This window comes from Musca autumnalis, unplaced genomic scaffold (assembly GCF_047663935.1).
Source record: "Musca autumnalis isolate F117 unplaced genomic scaffold, ASM4766393v1 scaffold_3, whole genome shotgun sequence".
NCBI lineage: Eukaryota > Metazoa > Arthropoda > Insecta > Diptera > Muscidae > Musca > Musca autumnalis.
The window spans coordinates 258,379,671-258,401,440 of NW_027411866.1; the positions used below are offsets into that span (position 1 = coordinate 258,379,671).

The following is a 21,770-nucleotide window of genomic DNA, read 5'->3' on the forward strand; positions in this document are numbered from 1 at the left end:
AGCTAGAGAGCTTAGCATGATCCAAGGCAAACGAGTCTTAGAGTCTCTTGGGAATAAGAGTGAAGCGTTCATTAACCCGTAACGTAAATTTACCGATTATATGGATATTTTCACTTGGCCAATAGCAACAACAACACAAACAAACTATTTGGCCATTTCTAATGGTCACCAGAGTTGAGTTTTCGCCCTCTTTTTTCTCATCGAATGCTATTGTAGAGTGGGAGGTATGCAATGTTTGTCATGCCGTTTGCTTTTTTTCAAAATAATGATTTAATTTTGGCAGTCAGTCCTTTGCAATCGTGTCAACCAATCATTATGTCATGAAGAAATTAGAACCTTCGATGAAAAGTTTAAAACATTCCTCCAACAGCGAAAATTTGCAACTTTTGTGAGACAGGAACCGAAAGAAGTTCCCTATCGAATTTCTGAATAAATTACAAAGAGCTTATAGCGCCCTCCAGCGATTTTTAATGAACTTGTCTACGACAAACATTATAAATAAAGGATTTACTTAGGACAGCCCTTATACTGTACCTAAGCGAACATTTTTAACTACTCGAAGGTGTTGTACGATATAGACCTTCTTGGACCCTGATGTTTGGAAGACATTTTACGATTTGCGAAAGTTTCGGCCATATGTTATAGCCGAATCGTAAGTTATAGTGTTCATCAAGTATTGCTGCTCTGGGTCTACCTCTAGTTATAGAAATATGGCTGCTTCGATGGGTTGTAGGCATAAAGCTACTGGAGGTAGTTGAGTAGGTTTAGCAGTGCAGTTGAAAAGGTGCAGTGGGTCGAGCGGGACTATGCCGCATGCCGGTGTCGTCGATTCTTGCCCTATAGGAATTTAGACGGCTGTACCATCCCGAGCGTAGTTGAGCCAAAACTGTTCTGATTTGCGTGGCAGCTGACATGCCTTAGTTGCGATAGATGGGGGGCGTTATCCGATCAGCGCATTCACACGATAGTTGCGTATGCGATTGCATCTGTGTAAATGTCATTTAAACCTGCTTGATAGGCTTGCTGAACTAGGCGTTCTCTCTTGTAACGTAGGACCCATCTTTCTATATCTTGAAGATCCCTCCTGACATGCCTGGGTGAGGAAGTCATATCCACCATATGGTGATTAGGATGGCTCTCACGGTAACAATCGAGCAAATACTGCAACGACAGCTTATCATTATGTTGATGTACTGGAAGAATCCTTGTCTCCTCATGTAGATGGTCTACAGAAGACATGAGAAGGTACCCTGTTGCAGTTCTCAAGTCGGCATGTCGGTTGCTCTTGCATTCGCGGACCAAACTGGCTTCGCATAGATTACCACAGACCGAACTATCAAGGTTTTTTATCTGCACCCCAAGTGCTGCTGACTATTGACTTGAGGACCTTGGCATGCGAGGACGACGTGAACATTATGTGGAATATGACCCCCCAAATCTTGGGGTCGGTGTTAATTGAAATTCTGTTGCCATCGACTATGGTATTCAAGTCAGAGCTCACCCCTGCAGTCCATGTGGTGAACAGAGTGGTAAGGTGGTAAGATCGGTTAAATAGGAATTTAGTCCGTCACAGATGTCATCAGGAAAGGTACCCGACGCCAAGATCGCACAATCATCCGCGTACGTTACGACCTCAATACCGCCTGCAGGGGGCGGAGGTAGTGGAGAGGTTAAATAGTTTCGGAGATATAACCCCCTGTTTCACTCTACGGGGAGTGGATTTTTTACTCCTGTATTCCACGCACGACTGGCGCCCACAATATAATTGATTATCTAACGTTTCAAACTTGGCCCGAAGGTAGTCTGCTCAATGACCTCAAACATCGTGGAATGCTTGACAGTATTAAAGGCTTTTGATTAGTCGACCGTCACCATCACTGTTCTACTACACGGTTCTGGTTGAGTCCTCGAGTAATATGTGCGGAGATGACGTACAGCCCTCTTGTCGTGTGGAACCAATGCTGATGATCTGCAACTGAATGGCTATTTCTGACGCTGAGGAGGACTAAAGCCTCAAGAGTCTTTGCTGAGGGCGACAAAGGCGATATCGGTCTGTACGATTCACCTTTACTGTCGTTCTTGCATGGCTTGAGTAGCGGCACTACCCTGCCCATTTTCCAGACTTCGGGAACGATGTGGGTGGCTAGCTACCGGCTGAGAACTTTGGTATGATAGGTATGATACTCGACTCCCGGCACATCCAGCTGTTTCAGCATTACAATGGAGATTCCATCAGGGCCCGATGACTTGGGTGACTTAGCGTTCCTGATGACATTCCCAACATCATCCATTATTTCTTCTCGAAAGGAAGAGATCTAATGCAACGTAGTACTGTTCTATGCGCCCGGTCACTCCCGGGTTGCTCGACGAACGGTCGATTGAAATAACTTGCGCAACTCTTCGGATCAGTCAGCGTAACGTCGCCAAACGTGACTGGGGTCCCATCTTCCTTCTTTTCAAATTTCGAGAGCGTCTTAACCGCTGTCCACAATTCACTTATTCCGGCTCCAATGTTACAACTCTTCAAATGATTTAACCACTTGTTCCGCTTATTACAGGGGTTGGCACGGCGAAGCTCATGATGCTCATTTCCTAGTCGCATCGCATCTGCTGGGAACTTTGGTCTCGCTTTGTGTATTCGACCAGCAGGTATATGGCGAGCGGCTGCAGCAGTGATGATGTCTCGGAACATCCTTTCTGCTACCCGAACATCAGAAGGATTGGGCAGATCTCCGAAACGGTGATTAGTGAACTCTCTGAAACTCGGTCATTTAGCTTTCCCATGATTGACGAAAGTGCGGCTTTCAGAGGTGATAAAATCGGGCGGTCTGCTGATGGAGACAATTATTGGGAGATGGTCCGATCCAAAGGAAATGACGAGTTGCCAGTTGACGTCAGTTGCCAGACCAGGTGACACAATGGTTATGTCTGGCGAACTGTGACACTCTTTGCGAATTCTTGTAATGGCCGTGCAAAACGTAGAGCTAACAATCTGCTCAGCTAACACTGGTCGTTTCCGAGGACCAAACGCCGCAACGGTTACGACCCTCCAAAATACGTTCTGCAACTCTACCTCGGCAGTTCCACACTTAAATGCTACCCCCATACATTTCATGTACGGGTCATTAGAACCAGACTCAAGCGAAATAGGTCTGTATTGAAAGGAATGGTGCAATACGAAAGCTAATCCCCACCTCAACTTCTGGTGTGATCCTTCCCCAGTACTTTGTAACCATCAAAACGCTGTAAACCGCAGTTGTTATTGAGCTTGGTTTCCTGCATAGCCGCGACCTTGATATTCTTCCGACTCAAGAAGTTCACTATTTCCTCGATCTTACCTCCGAATCCATTGCAATGAAATTGCACTGATTTTCGGGCCATTATGAATGAAAAAATTACCGTCCTAATAGGTGCCTTCCGCAAATAAAATCTGAACCATCGGATACTTTTGAAATTTTTGAGGTACCTGAAGCAGAGTACCGTAAAGTAGTCCATATTCGAAACTTATATACATATTCCTGGAAGAAATATTATTGAGTGCAAAGTTGAGACCAAATCGTTTCGACCTTTCGCGGGTTATCGCTCGCACCATTTTAATTAACAGAGTGGACCAATATGGCTGAACTTGACCCAAGTTTTGAGGTCCAACAGCAAGACAGGCAAACTAATGGATAGGGCTAAAACGACTCCAAATTGTCTGAAACGCATTCCCTCCAAACATACATGGGGTCCAAAACCATTATTTCGATGAGGCACGTTAATCAAAGTGTATATACCATCGTTAACATAAAGGCTGAGGGTATAGCAAGAAGACTTCGCTCAGTGCTGCCCACTGACGTACTGTCCATCCAATTATACATACCAAAAATATAATACCGGTCTTTGTCTCATTCCGAATCTATTTTTTACAGTTTTCACCTGTTACCCTATTACAGTTTTATTCATTGTTTTGTTTCTTTTTAACAAATTCAAATAATGTAAAAAATTTAAATGTAATTTTAATTTGGAAAGTAACAACAAATTGTATAACCGTAATACTAACAACAACAACAAGTAGAAGAAAGACTACAAAACAACAAATGCATTAATTTATTTTTAATGGCTCGTCATCTCGCTCGCCATCTATGACGATGATGGTGTGACGACGGTGCTGTTATCTTGCCTTCGTTTATCCGCTTTGATGATTAATCGGAATGCCTAAAATTTTTGGTTGGTGGCGAAGATAGCAATCCGAAGCCGGCAGCAACATTTGCTGCTGTCAACACCAAACAATTAGAGGAGGCCAACACAAACAAAGTGGACAAACCACGTAATCTTTAGCATGATTGAGCATCTTTTCTTCGTTTATGGAGTTTTACTTTCTTTGACACCAAATAAAACGCCAACTAAAAAGTGGCAGACAGCAAGCAGCTGACAACTGAGCAGGTCTTATGACCCAGCAATCACCAAATGTTTTTTTGCTACAGATGCCTGTCTGCTTGTCCATTCATTTGTCCAGTTTGAAGTATTTATTTTTGGCCAACTAGACTAATAGAAAAGCAACAAAAATATTTATGCGGTGCTTTTTTGTTTTGTTAATGTGTTTTGTTTTTGTTTTTCTAAAGCAAGACAAGTGTTTTCGATTTCTTCGAAAGACGAAGGTTAAATGTACCACCAACACCACCACTAATCAATGCAATTCATAAAGTCTTTTTGGCTTTTTTGAAGTATGACACAAAATAATTTGGTATTTAAGAGCCATCGAAGTAGTTAGCGGTTGTTGGTGGTCAGGGGCATTGTAATATTTTGAAAACATAAAACAACAAAATCCCTTCACAAATTTTAAATTAAATTTTTATTGAAACACTTTAGGGTCTGTTTCTGAATGTCGATTACAACAAGTCAAGTCAAGGGTAATTACTAAGATTTCGAGAGGCTACCGTGTGAATGTCCTTCCAAATTCTTCAAACGCTTAAAAGATTTAAGACGACAAAAACGTCTTAAAGACGTCAATCATTCGAATAAGGTTAATATTTTTATTGAATCATGAATTCAGAACAAAAATTATTCGTGACTGGTCAGCGTCAACAAATTGCAACATATTCTCAAGGATTAGGATGTTTTTCTTTCGAGGAGAAACAATTCAAGTTCTTCCAAAGAAAAATAAAATAACAAATTAAGTTAATCCATTAAGTTAATCCATTCATCAATTAACGTATATTCTATGACGTTGAAATTTCATTTATTCGCTGCAAAGTAGCTTTTTGGTATTTCAAAATACCTAGAAAACATCTTTCTTTCCAATTCATGTTGAAATACATTCGATAAAAATGGTCGTAAAATTTTAATTTATTTCCGAACACGACGACTACGTTTTGTTATGCATTTCAACATAACATTTCTATTTAAGTACGAATGACAAAAAAATAAAAAATATGGGGCGCTTATATAATGTGACTGCTCTAGAAAATTATGATTTGCAATGAAATCACATAATAAGAGAGAGTGTGTGTAAGTCTAAGTAAAACTAAAAAAAAACTTGCTAAAATCATGGTATGACAATCTTAAATGGGCCGGCATATCAGTTATGTATGTAAACAATGAAAACAGTGTAATGTTCGATTAGACCAAACAATGTATACCCTCCAACACCCTATACAACAAAGGAAACATGTATTTATGACACTTTGAGTGGCCAAGGAAGCTTTGGAAATGAAAGTGTTTGTAGGACGGATATCATAAACAGTGGATCTAACTATTCCTCTTTACATTAACACAATAATGATTCCCATATTGCAAGAAAACCACACTATCGAGAGAAGTAGGAGAAGAAGGAGTAAATACTGGGTTCCTAGAATCAGGTTATAATTGGATGAGCTATGCAATTTTTTATGTTTTAATATATTGAATTTCCTAACATTCCCAATGTGTATGATTATTATTATTTTCTTGCTAATTAATAACAATCATACGTACAGGGGTTCCTTATATACATAAGCTTACTTAATTGTATTTTTCATAATAATAAATACCTACAAGATCCCGAGGAAAAAGAATTTTCTTTTATTGTAAATAGTTTTATTTCGACCTTATTCAATTCTTTATTTAATTTTTTTGAAAACTTTGTTTTCTCAGGCTAAAAGGTCAGTTTCAGTGAAAATAAAGATTATTTATTTCATTTTCTTACATTTATTGCCAGATTTAATAAATTATTATCCCTGAAGAAGCTGGAAAATACCAGCGAAACGTCGGATAAGAAAATGAAATAAATAATCTTTATTTTCACTGAAACTGACCATTTAGCCTGAGAAAACAAAGTTTTCAAAAAAATTAAAAAAAGAATTTTTTGTTTATACTTCAACCGCAAGTATGTCTTCTTTGAAAGATAATATTCGACTCTCCTATGAAAAAAACACCAAAAGTTTCATCGAAGTACTAGGCTCTTCCGCCACGTCTATGTATATTCCTAGGAGAAGTGGAATATGTTAACTGAAGAATATCAATTCTTTTTTAACAAAGTTTAATACCCCTGTAGTGGAACTCTGAAACTCGTTTTTCGAGTTACCGACGAAAATCTTTAAAATGAAAATGCTTATAATTTCGATAATTAACGAACATTTTTAGTAACTTAACAACCAAAATAAATTTGTCGTAAACTCCTAATATTTGTCCTAACTTCAGTGCTTCAAACTTTTATTGATACTTTTCATTCATAATTTTACCGATATTTGTCGGTAACTCGAAAAATGAGTTACAGAATTCCACTACTGATGTCCATGTCATCGCTGCTTACGCAATTAGCAGCAGAACACCAAACCACCACCATTAGTTTTACACACAAACTATACCCACACAAGCTGCGTAAGCGCAAGTAACACAAATGCCTCTGCACGCGTGCATAGGATTTAATGGCGCCTTTTCTCTGCTGGCCAAGAATGTGTAACAACAACGAAACATCCATGTTTTGTACCTATTCAGAATTCGAAATACCATGTTACAGTCATTCCATTCTGACGATGCGTGTACAATCTTCAAACTACTTAATCTGGAGGGAATATACCAAAAGATGAATCTATACTGATCATTTTCTGCGTGGAGTTTTTCTACCCATTCAGATTCCGAAATACCAAGTAACAGTCGCTACAGTGACATTGAGTGGTATCGTTGTACCTTCCAATCTGAGTAGCCACAATATCTCTTCTATGGGGGCTATTTGTGTCGATTGTTCAAAGCGGAAACGTTTTGTACTGCCAACGAAGACTAAAAATCAAATTTCAGGCATTTTAGAGATACCGTAAATCTATACCGACAATTTTCCGCAGGAATGTTGTATATCTCTAACGAAGACTATATTCCGAATTTTACCCATTCCTCTAGAATAATGCAGTTAAACCTTGAAAATACCGAAAAACGGAGATACAGTTCTATGGGGATACCAAAACGACAAATTTCTGAGGGAAAGTTGAGTAGCCCCAAAGAAGACAGACAAATACACTGTGCAACATTTTTAAGCCAATCGCGTGCAAACAACTTCTGTCCAGAATTTTATGAAAGTAGAAGACTAATAGGCAAAAACCATATTTGGGTTTTGTTTTCTTAGATCGGGTTCAGTTTTTATGGCCTCATCTAAACATGGTTAAAGATCGAATTTTTAAAACAAATCGGGGCTGTATCTGTGAAACCAATACGAATCTTGTTTTGACATCTGCAGCAAGCTTGTAAATAAGAGCAAGAAGAAAATATTTGGAGGAATAGTGAACTCGAAAAACTGCATAGCCAAGGAAAGCAGCTGCCCCCGCTAGATCATACAATGCAATAAAACTGCCCAAAGGATCCTCGAACATTTGTGTGGGTGGTACGGCATGGATTGGACAGATAGGGACAAATTTGAACATAAACTAAGTTTCAACAATATTGAGAGATCCAAAGTTTGGACCAAATCGGTTGCTACGTCTATGAGAAATCACGCGTACCATTTTAGCGAATATTTTCAAAATATTGTGGGGGAGGTACCGGAAGGAGTGGACCTATAAGCACCACCTTCGAATTTCATCTAATATTCGAAGAAATATTACAATATCCAAAGTGTGGACGAACGCAGTATTCGGTTCGAGCTCTCCAGTCACTACATATGGTGCCATAGGGGTTTTTCACAACTTTCGGGCTGTTTTCTCAAGAAGTATGGACTTGCCCCTGAAAAAAACTAGGCAGCGAATTCAAATTGCTTCAACAAAAATCGAAGTGGTTCGAGAGTAGATCTTAAAGTAATTTTATCCGAAATTTTGTGTGGGAGGTACCCGAAGGAGTGGACAAATATAGTCCATATTCGAACCTGATCTATATCTGGTTTATTAGGATGTGTAAAGTATGCACCAAATCGGTCACTCCCATCAAAAGTTATCGTGTGCACAACTTTTCCGAACATTTTTGAGCTTTTGTGCGGGAGGTACCTGAAGGAGTGGACCGATATGGCTTATATTCGAACTTAAACTAAGTTTGCACAAAATATTACGAAGGCCACATTTTGGACCGAATCGGCAGATCCGTTAGAAAGTTATCTTGAGCTCCAACCACTGCACACGGTGTCATGGGGTTTTATGTACATTTCAGGCTACTTTCTTAGGAAGTATGGACTTGACCCTGATGCAACATATAGCGTCGAATGGGGGGGGCAGTGAATACAAGTTGCTACAACAAAAATCAAAGCGATTCGAGAGCAGGTCCTAAACTGAATATTTCCGAAATTTTGTGTAGGAGGTACCCGAAGGAGTAAACCGATTGAGTCCATATTGGAATCTCATCTAAGTGTGGTAGAAATTCCACGATGTGCAAAGTATGGACCAAATCGGTTACTTCCTTTGAGAGTTATCGTGCGCACAAATTTTCCGAACATTTCCAAACTTTTGTGGGGGAGGTACCGGAAGGAGTGGACCGATATAACCTATCTTCGAACTTAAAATAAGTTTGGACAAAATATTACGAAAGCCAAATTTTGGACCGAATCGGTTGATCCGTTCAAATTGTCTGAAACACATTTCGTCCAAACATACTTGGGGTCTAAAACTATTATTTCTTTTGTCCCATTTCAAAAAGACTCGCGGTTTCCAAGCAAAATCGGGATAGACTGAAAACTCTTAAAAATGCCGACTTGAATCGCGATTTATTTAAACTAAATTAAATTCTCTAAATTAAATTGCTGAGATTTGACATTTAGTCTTTGTTAGGAGTATAAAACATTCCGATAGAGAATTATTGGTACAGGTCCACGTTTTTATATAGCCCCCATAGAACGGCATCGCCCGATTTTCGGTATTTTTAAAGCTTCAGTCACATAGTCGAACCGAAACGCCTGAAAACTGGTTTGAATACACATAATTTGTGGTGCAGGGTATAATAAGAGTTCAAAATCAACCCTGCATGCTCTTTTAAGTAATAAAAACTTTTATTTAGAAGCCCCTTACTTCTTTAATTTAAGTACTTTCTTATCTGCTATGCTGTGATCAATTCCAACTGATATCAGAGATTTTATATCAAAAAATTATCCAGAATCGTCATTAAACTTAAATAAAAATAGGTAAAAAAACTTTTTATGTTAAACGGTTTTATGTTAAACATACATTGCAATGTTTAAGATAAATTTACTAAAAACCAAAAAATAATAAAAAAGATACAGTCGTGGGAATTATAAACATATGCATAGACTAGACTAAAATAAAACCGTGGGGCACGTCAATTGTCTACAATGGTTGATTAAAATGTTTGTTTTGTAATGATACACTATAATTAGGCAGTTGTTCAACCGACAACGATGGACGTGTGATAAGTAGGGCTAGAATGTGCCCCACGGTTTTATTTTAGTCTAGTCTATGCATATGTTTATAATTCCCACGACTGTATCTTTTTTATTATTTTTTGGTTTTTAGTAAATTTATCTTAAACATTGCAATGTATGTTTAACATAAAACCGTTTAACATAAAAAGTTTTTTTACCTATTTTTATTTTCTAGTTTTTAGTTTTTATTTCTGTTTAATTCATTTAGTGCTTCATTATTGCAAGGTTTCTTGCCCGTTAGATTATTGCAGTCCAACGGTTTTATGTTAAGGTAAGGTGAAAAGTATCCACTCCAAAAGTAAAAATTGTAAACATCACCGATTTTTATCTCACGGTGAAAAGTGTCCACTCTAACAACAATATTTGACAAAATGTCTAAAAGCTGTATAGGATAACAAAGGATGTCATACCGAATGCTAAATCGCTAAGAAATCCTTATGGTTTCATAAAACTTTTAGAGTGGATACTTTTCACTGTGAGATAAAAATCGGTGATGTTTACAATTTTTACTTTTGGAGTGGATATTTTTACTGTGAGATAAAAATCGATGATATTAACAATTCATCAGAATTTCGTTAATTTTATTTTATAATATTTAGGTCAAGACATATAAAAATAATGCAAAGAAAAAAGAATGAAGTCGGCATTATTAATTATCTCTTCGCAATAGCAGTTTTAATAAAAGAAATTGATGTGGATACTTTTAATGTGATTCGCTGTAAGTTATTCGCCATTTTGTAGCGGCCGCCATCTTGGATTTTAATTTTATATAGTACATTGTATTCTACTGGTTGAGCACTTTCATTTGATACCCATATTGATGGAATTGATAAAACCTACGTTATCCGCCATTTTGTAGCGGCCGCCATCTTGAATTTATAGTGATAATGAATAAACATAATTGTATTGCCCCCAAAGTCCAAAGTGTATACAAAATTTCAGGTTAATCGGTTGACAGGAAGAGGGTGAAATTTGATGTACTAAATTTGACCCAAGAATAAAACAAACAGGCTGAGTTAAATAAAACCGTTTAAAAAGCATCATGTGCAAAAAGTCAAAAATCGCAAAAAATAGCAGGAAATAATTTAAGAGGTTATTCTAGACAAAATATATAAAAAATAAAAAAATATCTCGATCCGATCTAGTTCGATTTTGCACTTTATCCCTGTTTCAGTTGCAGAAATGGAATAAAATGGACGTGACATATAATTAGCCCGTAACATATAAATTAACATAACTTTCGGCTCATAAAACTGTTTAATTTAGTTAAATACCTTTACGATAAACCAAAAATACAAAAGATTCGAAAATAATATGCTCACAGACAGCACAGGTCTGTCGCAATTTTACAACTAAAAACATCATCGTGAACACTGTAAAAAATATCTATGTTCAATGTACCGTTATTCCGTTCCGACTAATCAATTCTAGTTATTGTATATACCCTCTAGTTTAATACTGTACTAAAGTTTCATGGTTTCTTTGAGGTCCATTTTTTGATTTTCTGCACGCTAGATCGGTATTTTTTCCCACTGTGCACCGTGGTCTTTCATCATTATTTGACAATCGCCTACAAAAACATAACATTTTTATACACAAATTTTGTATTTACATTTTTATCGAACTTTTTTATTTCTATAAAGATTGGGTAATAATTTGCAAAATAAATTTCACCGAAAAACAACACATGTGTACATGTGTTTTCCATTTTCCTCCGCTCTTTTTCATAGAAAACAACATAAAAATACATTTATAAAAAATTGATTTTTTTTTGTTCCTAATGTTTGTTTTTGGGATGAATATGTAAAAAAAAACCAAAACAAAATCATCGACAAATAGCAATATTACAAAAATATTGTTTTCGCTCTCCTAACTTATGTCGTTTTCAATGAAAACCACAGATATCTTTTTCCCATGAGAATTTCATTCTGAATGAGGTGAGGGAAAACAACTCCCACAAAATTTTATTCAGAATACGAAAATGTGGGGAAGGAAAAATGTCCATCTCCCACGCATTCACGCATTCGGAATAGGGCTGAATGTTTGAAATACCTAGGTGTTGTATAAGATATGATAAAAATACCGCTGAAACAACATGAAATGAGCATTTTAAAGTTTCAGAATGTTCTGACGAATTGTTGAGCACATTGTTTGGAATATTTTGGCAAATGCTTACTTGGTTCAACTCCCAATAGTTTAGCATCTACTGACCAGAATTCCAGAAATTATGTAAAATTTTCTATATTTTATCGATTTGATGAGATGAAGTGTTTCCTATGTGGTTTGTTCAACACATAAGTTCATCTACTTTAATTCTACAATATCGCAAAAGGCAAAAGGCCCGATAAATGCAAAACATGAAGTTTTAGCCCGGTTTAGATGAGGCTACCAAGACAAAACAAAAAATAGGTGTTTTTTACTCTCAATATACATATTTAAAAAAAATGCATACCACGACTTGTTTGTATTTTCTTTGTTGCACAGTGCTATTATATACGCTATAAATCTCTACACAAATCGTTTTGTTGTAAAATGTTGTCCACATATTAGGATGGGCTAGTATCCAAGGAAGGGGAAGATACATTCTTTCCTAATACTTCACATGCTCACAACTTTGTGCAATGTATTTCGTTGTTGTTTTATTGTTCCCCACTGTTTGGAGTATGCTGACTCAATTTCACTGTTCTACTTCATTTTCGATTGAACTTCTGCAACAACAAAAACAGCGGAATTATTAAAATGAAAAGCAAATTAGCTACAGCCTACTTGCCGCCAGTTGCAGCAGCAGTTGGCAATATTCGTATCGTGCTATAACAAATAAATTGCAAATTCTGCATGGCAGCCCCAGCAAAGATTTGATGGATATATTTTTGTGGATGTTTCTTTAAATTGTTGTTAGTTTTTTGTTTTGTAAAGAAAATGTAACGCATTGTGGTTTTTTGCTTTTGTGCTCTAGATAACGCCCTTGCGACTGAGCACCGAGTGATTGTTTGGCGGCTTAAAATAGACGTCGTCAAGCGTTATAGACAGCATTGGCGGCCGAAATTGCAATGGAGCGGTGCAACAATGGTGGTGACACACTGAAGGACGCGGGGTTGTTTTTAAAGAGGGAATAGGGGAGAAGAGTTGTTGTATAAGTTGCTGTTTAAGTTTTAATTGTTATGTAATTCAAAATAGTTTTAGTTCTTTTTTTTTTGTTGGAAATGAAAAACGAAGATCCATCCATTCACATATTTGAACAATGTTTGCTTACAGGCCTTTGTAAAAGCCGTTACAAGTGGTGTTGAGAACGTGGAAGAAGTCTTATTTTCTCCCGAAAGCCAAAAACAATTAGTACCGTTAGGTCCAAGGGTAGTTGCCAATAAAACCAAATCCTTTAAGACCATCGATTCAGAGGACCTGGTAAAACGTTCACTGGCCCAAGAGGATGGCAAGATTGTAACCGAACAAAAGAAGACAACAGAGCATGAGATAATTGTCGACAAGGAACTGTCCGACGACGACGAAGCCAAATCAATCGGTAGCCAAGAACGTATAAAAACTGTGGTAAGTTTGTCTCCATTTTTTCTGAGGTTAAGTTACGATTTTTGTTTAATAATTCATCTTCCCGCCTCAGGAAACAAATCAAAGATTTTTCAAACAACGTGATGAGCAACATGTCGACTTGGTCAAAGATGGCAAAGTGGTAGGCACAGAAATGAAATACGCCGCTGAAACGATGCAAATGGATAATGACGATATGTTGGAACGTCCTGATGATTGGGATAGTTTATCAGATCGTATGCGAAAAATGCGTAAACCGTACAATAAATCTGTAATGCAGCACCCTAAAGGTAGGTATTCCCATAAATGGGAGCAGAGGAACTAGGCATGAGACGGGGACTGCAAGATTTCAAATTATCCACCAAGATTGTCCATAATCAATATAAATAATAATACATAATCTCCCATTCTTTACAGCCGGTGGCATATTGATGGATCGCAAAGATGCCTTAACCAAGAGGCCTTTGGATTTTGATAGAGAGGAAGAGACTCGTAAAGGTGAAACTATAAAATGGCTGGAATCTCATTTTGGCAGTGAATCGACAGCTTCGAACGATTCGCGGGAAGATGAGGTGGATGTTATTGAACCCACCAAGCGTACTTATTTCAATGTAACCATTAAATCGAATCAAAATCAAACTACAGCTGCTAATCCTCCCTTTGAGTCAGCAGCTGAGAAGAAAGTTTTTACAAAACGCAATGCAGACCCTGCCATGAATGGCGGGGTGGCTACTACCAATGGAGCCAAATATTATCAGGGTATATCGAATTGGAGTAATCGCAAAGAAACCATGCCACCCACCACCACCGCCACAACACCTGCCAATCATTTTGCCTCTAAAGCATTTCGTGATGATCTCCATGCCTCCATTGAACGTAGCCAATTGAGGAAGAATAGCGCCGTCTACGCCTCAAAGGATAATTTGAATTCCGATAATGCGCCATATGTTAAATCCAATCCCAGTGACAGTTATGTTAGTCGTGAAGATATTCTACAACAAAAACGTCAAAGTTTATCTTCACAATTTCTGGCTAGATCACGGCAAAACTCTCGCGATCGTCTAGATGATGTCGATAGAATTGCCCAGCCACCATTCGATGACGACGATCGTTATATCAGTGGATCTCGAACAGATCTCCACTATGGCTTAAATGTTAAGGAAAAGGAAAAACGTAGCTACACACGAGCTGAGGTAATGGATGAGCCCGATTCACCAGCACCACCACGCAAGGCTTCCTATGTCGAGGAACGAGCTAAGAGTTATGAGCGCACATTTGTAGAGAATAATCGCTACAATTCCCTACAAAGATCGGATAAAACAACACCACAACGTGAAATTGGCTCCCTGGGAAGACCTGTTGTACCTCAGAGGCGCCGTAATGGAGAAAAGAAACTAAGGCAGCAACATGAACCGGTGATGATTGACCTGAAGACACCCATAGAAATAAATGTACCCCCACCCGATTATTCTCCACCACCACGTAGTCGTTCATCTTCGCCACACGATGACTTCCATAAAGTCCGTGCCAAATCCTATCCTCATCAGCTGTACTCTAACTCTTCAACCCAAGAACAGCTATCGGCGCGGGAAACAAGCACTTTGATGAGAAAACAAAATCAACGTACACGATTTGCTCGCAATACCCCATCACCACCTCCCAGTGCAGGCATGCATCACCATCATCATCAAAGTCAGACCTTGCGGCCCAGCATGTTGACACAAACCACCCAAACCCAGACAACACCCTCAACCATATCAACATCCACAGTACAGTCGCATCGTTCCAGCAAGGTGGGTAGTGCTATTGGAAATTCCTTGCGTAAACTTGTTGGTAAACTTAGATCGGCTAGTGTAGAGCGGAAGCTGCGAATGAAATCAAAATCCAAGTCACGTGACCATTCCCCTGCTCCTCCGGCTGCGGTTGCCCAAAATCAGCGTAACATCACCACCTATCAGCAATACAATGTCATTGACGGACACATAGGCGGAGGAGGTAACCATCACACAACCACATCTCACGAAGAATCTGAAGACGAACTGTCCACCCATCAACGTATTCAATATCAGGCAAGCAAAACAGGCGATAGTGTCTACAGCAATGCTAGTGTTGATCGTAGGGCCATGCTACATTCTACATCCTCGCATCCGGTGGTGGGTAACAGTCAACGTGACAATTATCGCCGAATGGAGAGTGTGGTTAGTCCTAAGCAACGTTACTATTTGGGAGAAGATCCCTACTCGAGTACCCTCTATGGAAAGGAAAATGTCCAAGAGAATCCGAAATTACAGCGCAACGGAGGAACCACCACCATTCACTACAATGGACGGGACAACAACTCCACATCCAGCCATACCCTTGGCCGCTATCAAAAAGGAAACTCTCGTTTCAGTGGTTCTACACCGAATTTAAATTCAGGCTATCGTTCTACTCAAACTCTACCCCGAAAACTTAACGAACCGCAACAACCCACTATACATCAATACGAAACTCAAACCATGAACATATCGCGCTCCAATGCAACGGGGAAGGTCCAAAGTAAATTGCGTCAACAACAACAGCAACAAGCCGAACAACGTATTGCCTATCAACCGATTGGACAGAACACGGGTCCGCTCAAACCGGCCCGGACCTATGCAAAATCATTGAATCGCAGCAAAAGTTTCAGTGTTCATGCCATGAATGGTAGCAATGATCCTAGTCCCATTTACATGGAAAAACTGAACGGCAGCACCCAGAATTACCACAACAATCTTCAATCTAGCCATGCATACAAGTCAAATCCTCATCTATACTCTTCTAGCTCAAAGGAAAATAGTTCCCAGCAACCGCCACTCAAGAGCCCATCAATTGTAAACCTCATAAGTAGAAGCCAACGGGATTTAACAAAAATCGGTACCAACGAAGATGAATCCGATAGCTATGCCGAGCGTCAAGCTTATGTGAACAATCGCAAATACTATGACGACCGAAAAGTAACACCACCCTATAGATCGGGATCACACATCGAAGATGATTATAAATATCGTGCACCTGGTCATTATCACCTACAACAGAAACATTCGTTGGACTCTAGAGCTTCGGTGGAAATCAATAAGGATACAGCCAGCATTATACGGCATGAAGAATACCTGCGATCGAAACGTGCACCACCACCAGCCGGTTCTACAATTATAAAAGTACGCAACATGGATTATAGGAAATGATGACGTCGTCGTCGTCATCGTAACATTTTATCTCATCCACCCACCCACTCCTCATCATCACCATCATCTCCAACCATATCTGTCATCCATCCGGCTTTAGTTTCATTTGACAGGTCAGCAAATAAAAATCCAAAGCCATCATTATACGCATCATTCAACATCGGAATCAGAATCAAAAAATATGTTATCTGTAGACTATATTTTTAATCAACTAATAAAAATTAGTTTATTTATATGCACGCATGCACAAACACACAGACCCTCATGCACAGGTCTTAGACTTGTAAATGAATTAATGCATAACAAATCCCCTTCATAGATTACACCTTTTCACAAACCCCTCCCTTTACCATTGAGGACAAAGTATTGACCATGTACTTAAATTAATTATATTAACTAAAAATTCACTCACAACCACCACCAAGCGCATCTTCCTTCCACTTTTAAAAAAATTTAAAATTTATTAATATTGTTTATAGTAAATTGAATTTAAAACAAATATTAATAATTAATAATCTACTAAAAATTATTACATATTACTATTGTAAACATTTGTTAATTAACATTAGCTTAGTTCAGTACCACTACTACTACCTACCTTAAAAAAGAAGAAAAACTATTAATTAATCGTAATACAAAATAATATTAATAATAATAATAATAATAATGTTACCATAAATGGTTATCAAATGCAATAAAGTGCCAAAATTTAATAACTGTTAAAATGTTGTGTATTTTCTCCTTAAGGAGGTCAGTATGGAGTGTGGTAAGCGACCCTCGACGGTAGCAGAATTCCGATCACAAACTGCCTCAAAATTTTAGGGGTCACATTCGACACTACTTTCAAGACGTGCGCGCACGCCAAAGACTGCTAAAGGGGAATCATTTACCAGTGCTATCATGACCACATAAGCCATTTACTTTTCAATGACAGTCTTCATGGCGATTTTAAGGTTATGGCCGAATCATGGGCGCTATGAACGTTATATTATATATTTGAATACTGGACTATATAGTAGACACCCTAAGCATATCCGCATGGCCATATGAAGATCCTATGACTTCCCCTGATGACGTAATTAGAGCCTAAAATGCGCAAAATATGCAATTTTTACAAGGTCCGTAGTATGTTTCCTATATTTTTTTCGTTATATATTCACTGTAATTATTTCAAAAACTGCTTGTATCGAACGTGAATCTCCTTAATATATTAGTGTCGAAAACCCCACAAAAAATATTTGTTTGTATCTGGAAATAACGAAATTCTGGGTAAAACTCGTAAAACCGATTTTGAGCTATATCTCAAGAACAAGAGCTGATGGAGAAAAACCGTGACCGGATTTGAAAATAACTCGTCGAATTCATTTAGAAACAACAAACATTTCGGTTAAAACATTCAACTTTTTCAATTTTGTTGAGCAGTGTTACCATTGAATGATGCGATATCTATTTACCGATATTGACCCAACCTTTGCATATTGTTATATTTATTTCAAACTTCAATCATATGCGATTTGCGATTGCGCCCAAACGATCTGGAATTTTTAACGCATGCTTAAAATTTGCGTATACCCTGGCAGGAGGCGAGGGTAGTATTTATCGCCAAACCTGGCGTAATTCCTAAGTCTTATCGTCCGATTAGCCTAACATCACTCCTGCTTAAAACCATGGAACGAATAGTCGACACCATGATTAAGAGCAAGATTCCAAACGATATGCTTAAAAACAAACAACATGCATACGTTAAAGGTAGATCAGTTGTACACCACATCGAGAGCACCTTCGACAGGAAGATGTATACACTAGCGGTATGCATTGATATCGAGGGTGCTTTCAACAACGTCAGCACCGAAACCCTTATCCAATCCTTAGATAAGTTTCAGGTGAACCGGGCCCTTAGGGACTGGATAAGCCACATGCTAAGGAATATATGGATAAGCTGCGGGCTACTTGACGTAAAAATAAAGGACAAAGTTGGCCAGCGTACGCCACAGGGGTGGATTTTATCCCCACTCCTTTGGGTCACTACCATAAATAGCCTATTAAGGACTTTAACCGATGAGGGATTTCACCCAGTCTGTTATGCAGACGACGTTATAATACTTCTGAGGGGTAAGAATCCAAACTTGCTATGCAGAAGAGCTGAATCAGCCCTAAAACTAGCGTACAACTGGGCTAGACCAAGAGGTCTTAATGTAAACCCGGAAAAAACGGAAATATGTCTGTTTACTAGGGAAACAAAACTGAGACCCTTTGAAGAACCAGTTTTCCTAAACAAGACGATCAATATTTCCAACAAAGTCAAATATCTGGGAGTAATTCTGGATAGGAAACTTAAATGGAAAGACCATATTCAAGAAAGAGCCAATAAAGCTCACAGATGTTGGTCAACCTGTAGAAGGGCTATAGGCGCCAAGTGGGGTCTTAATCCTAAGATGACACACTGGCTATACAAAAGCGTAGTTAGACCTATTCTAACATACGCTTCAGTAGTCTGGTGGACAGCTATGGATAAAAAGTGTAATATTAAAATACTAATTCCAGACAGAGACTCGTGGATTGGCGGAAATCTAGCACAAATGCCGAATGGAAACTGTTGTTATACAGACGGCTCCATGCCAGGCGGTAGAATGGGACTGGGTCTCTTTATTGAAGAACCTGAGACCGAAATATCTCTTCGTTTGCCGGATCACAATACGGTCCATCAAGCGGAGATCCGAGCGATCACACGAGACCAACTACTGTAAACGTCCTTACGGACAGTAAAACTGCAATTAAAGCAATAACATCCAAGACAGTAAAATCACTACAGTCTTGGATTGTATAAATTCGATCAACAGCTATACTCAGCATGGCACGGTGCGTATAATATGGGTACCGGGACATGCGGGGAATAGAGGTAATGAGATAGCAAATTCTCTGGCAAAAGGGAAGGGAATTAGCAACCGTAAACTTAGCGAACGCAAAGCCACTAAACGCGTCTCGGCTAGAGTTAAAATATTGGGCAAAAAATGCCCACTTATCCCTATGGAATAGAGAGGAATTAGGGAAAACCACAAAAATCCTATGGGAAGACCCAAATGAGGAAAAAACTAAAAACCTATTACTGCTAGGTAAAGCAGAGTTGAGTAGACTTACAGGTGTTCTTACAGGTCACCTGGGTTTACAAGCTCATCTGCAAAAAAATAATTGTGCAGACGATGAAACATTGGAGCATTTGCATTGGAGCGGGGCATTGGCACCGCTTTCGCAAACATCAGATCCCAGTTTTTAGGGAACGACACAATACCAAATCTTAATCAGGTAATTGTAGGCGACCTAAAACAATTGCGGGATTTTGTTAGGGGAACAGAGTTCCTTAAATAAATTATAGTAGAGTCCCCTTCTTCAAAAAACTTAGACTAGAGCGCACAACAGGCCTACAACAGGACATGTGGCGCTTACTCGCCCCTCTTTTCAACCTAACCTAACCTAACCTAAATCAAATGCGAAGTTAGACTCCTTCTGGTACCTCCCTCACAAAAGTTCAAAATATTCGCTGAAGTGCAGTGTCCTTTTGAAATTTTAGTGAAGGTGCTTCTTGTTGTCCTGTTGACTACCATGCTTCCTAACACAATGACCCCAAGAGCTTTAAAATGAATTTAGAGAAATGCATCGTTGGAATCGGCATGAAATGCACTATCTGTGGAAATTTTTATAATTTTCTGCGGTGGGTCGGTAAAGGAAAGATATGCCCGGAGCAGAACACATGAAACCGTGTACACTAGTTTCTTGAAATGATGAGTTTTTCCCAAAAAATGCAAAGTTACATGTCAAAATTTCATTGAAATTACTCTAGTGTGGCCCGGGACTAAGTTGACTAATTTTTAGTTTAGCTAAAGAGAGACATACAAAAAATCTTGCAATTTTTGTTAAGTTTTTTTTTTTAGAAAAAGTTATATTAAAATATACAATATCTTACCTTACCTCTCCGGCGCATCCACTGATATCCACATACATTATTTCAGAACAATACCGAGACATTAAGGTTTTATAATAGTAGATAACTTCCCTTTCAAAAACTTCGGTTTTTTATTATTTGCACGAAATGTTCCGCAATTTCAAGAGCACTTAGGAGAAAACGCGCATTTAAAACAATTCAATTTATTCTTCATATTACTTTTTACAAACAAAATCGGTTAAAAATTACATGTTTCAATTTGAACACATGGTTGCCAATGTATTGTATTCACCGCAGAGTTGTACTGTAATGACGTGATTACTCGATGCGTACTTATAATTGCATTACGTACTTATGACCCCTTTACACGATAATGTTATTTATTCCTTTATGATATCGGAAAAATAGTAAAAATTAGTAGATTCTTGCAGTACTGCAAAAGACTATATTATGTATAACGAAAGTGACAACACACATGTAAAAAACATATTGTGTAAAGCAGTATGTTTAAGAAGTTAAAATTTAAGCTATTTTTACAACAAAAGTTTATTAATATAAATCTCTAATTAAATTGTAATTTCCATCGTATATCTGTCAAATAAATTATGTACATATTTGATCAAAGCAGTCTCCCTTGTCCCATCTGGGATGTTTGTGGAACAATTATATATTAAGGTGGACGATTTAATAGGTTTTATACGGCGTTTATATTATAGTTTTTTGCAGGGTTAACCTTCTTTATGAGGATTTGTTTGAAGTATATACAATGGAAATGACATTTGAAACCCAGACCCACTGGGTTAACCTTGTTATATATAAACGGCCTATAACAGTTCTTTTATACTGCCGTTATCAACATAACTAGGAACTTCAGTACCAGTTAGTCCCAATTTACATTAGGCGAGTTTACTTGCGGCAATTGTCAGTTTGTAGGTGAGAGAGGGGGCTGAGAGGAAAAGGGTTACATAATGCCCCACCTCTCTCTCCATCAAACTGACAATTACCGCAAGTAAACTCGCCTAATGTAAATTGGGACTTATTTATTGATTTCTCTCTAATGGCTACTTTACACTATATGGTTTTACATATGTTATGTCACTTTGTGTATATATTTGGTCTGTTCCAGTACTGCAAGAATCTACTAATCCTTACTTTTTTTTGATAACATAAAGGAAAAAATGTTATCGTAGTAAAAGTAGTAGCTTCTTGCAGATTCTGGAACAGAGCAATTATTGGCCTGTTCCCGTACTTTATAAAGTGGTAAAAGTCG

The 21,770-nt window shown here is 38.2% G+C and overlaps 1 protein-coding gene across 7 annotated transcripts in view; it reads left to right on the plus strand.

The window, feature by feature from the left end:
- The window catches only part of chas (chascon), an 88,254-nt gene extending 70,969 nt beyond the window's left edge, over positions 1-17,285 (plus strand). For all 7 annotated transcript variants that reach the window (XM_073978101.1, XM_073978100.1, XM_073978094.1 and 4 more), the window contains 3 exons: positions 13,067-13,357; positions 13,428-13,644; positions 13,772-17,285. In XM_073978101.1, coding sequence (XP_073834202.1) covers positions 13,067-13,357; positions 13,428-13,644; positions 13,772-16,560 — 3,297 coding nt within the window. In that variant the 3' untranslated portion in view covers positions 16,561-17,285. The remainder of the gene's footprint in view (positions 1-13,066; positions 13,358-13,427; positions 13,645-13,771) is intronic.
- The last annotated feature ends 4,485 nt before the right edge of the window (positions 17,286-21,770 follow it).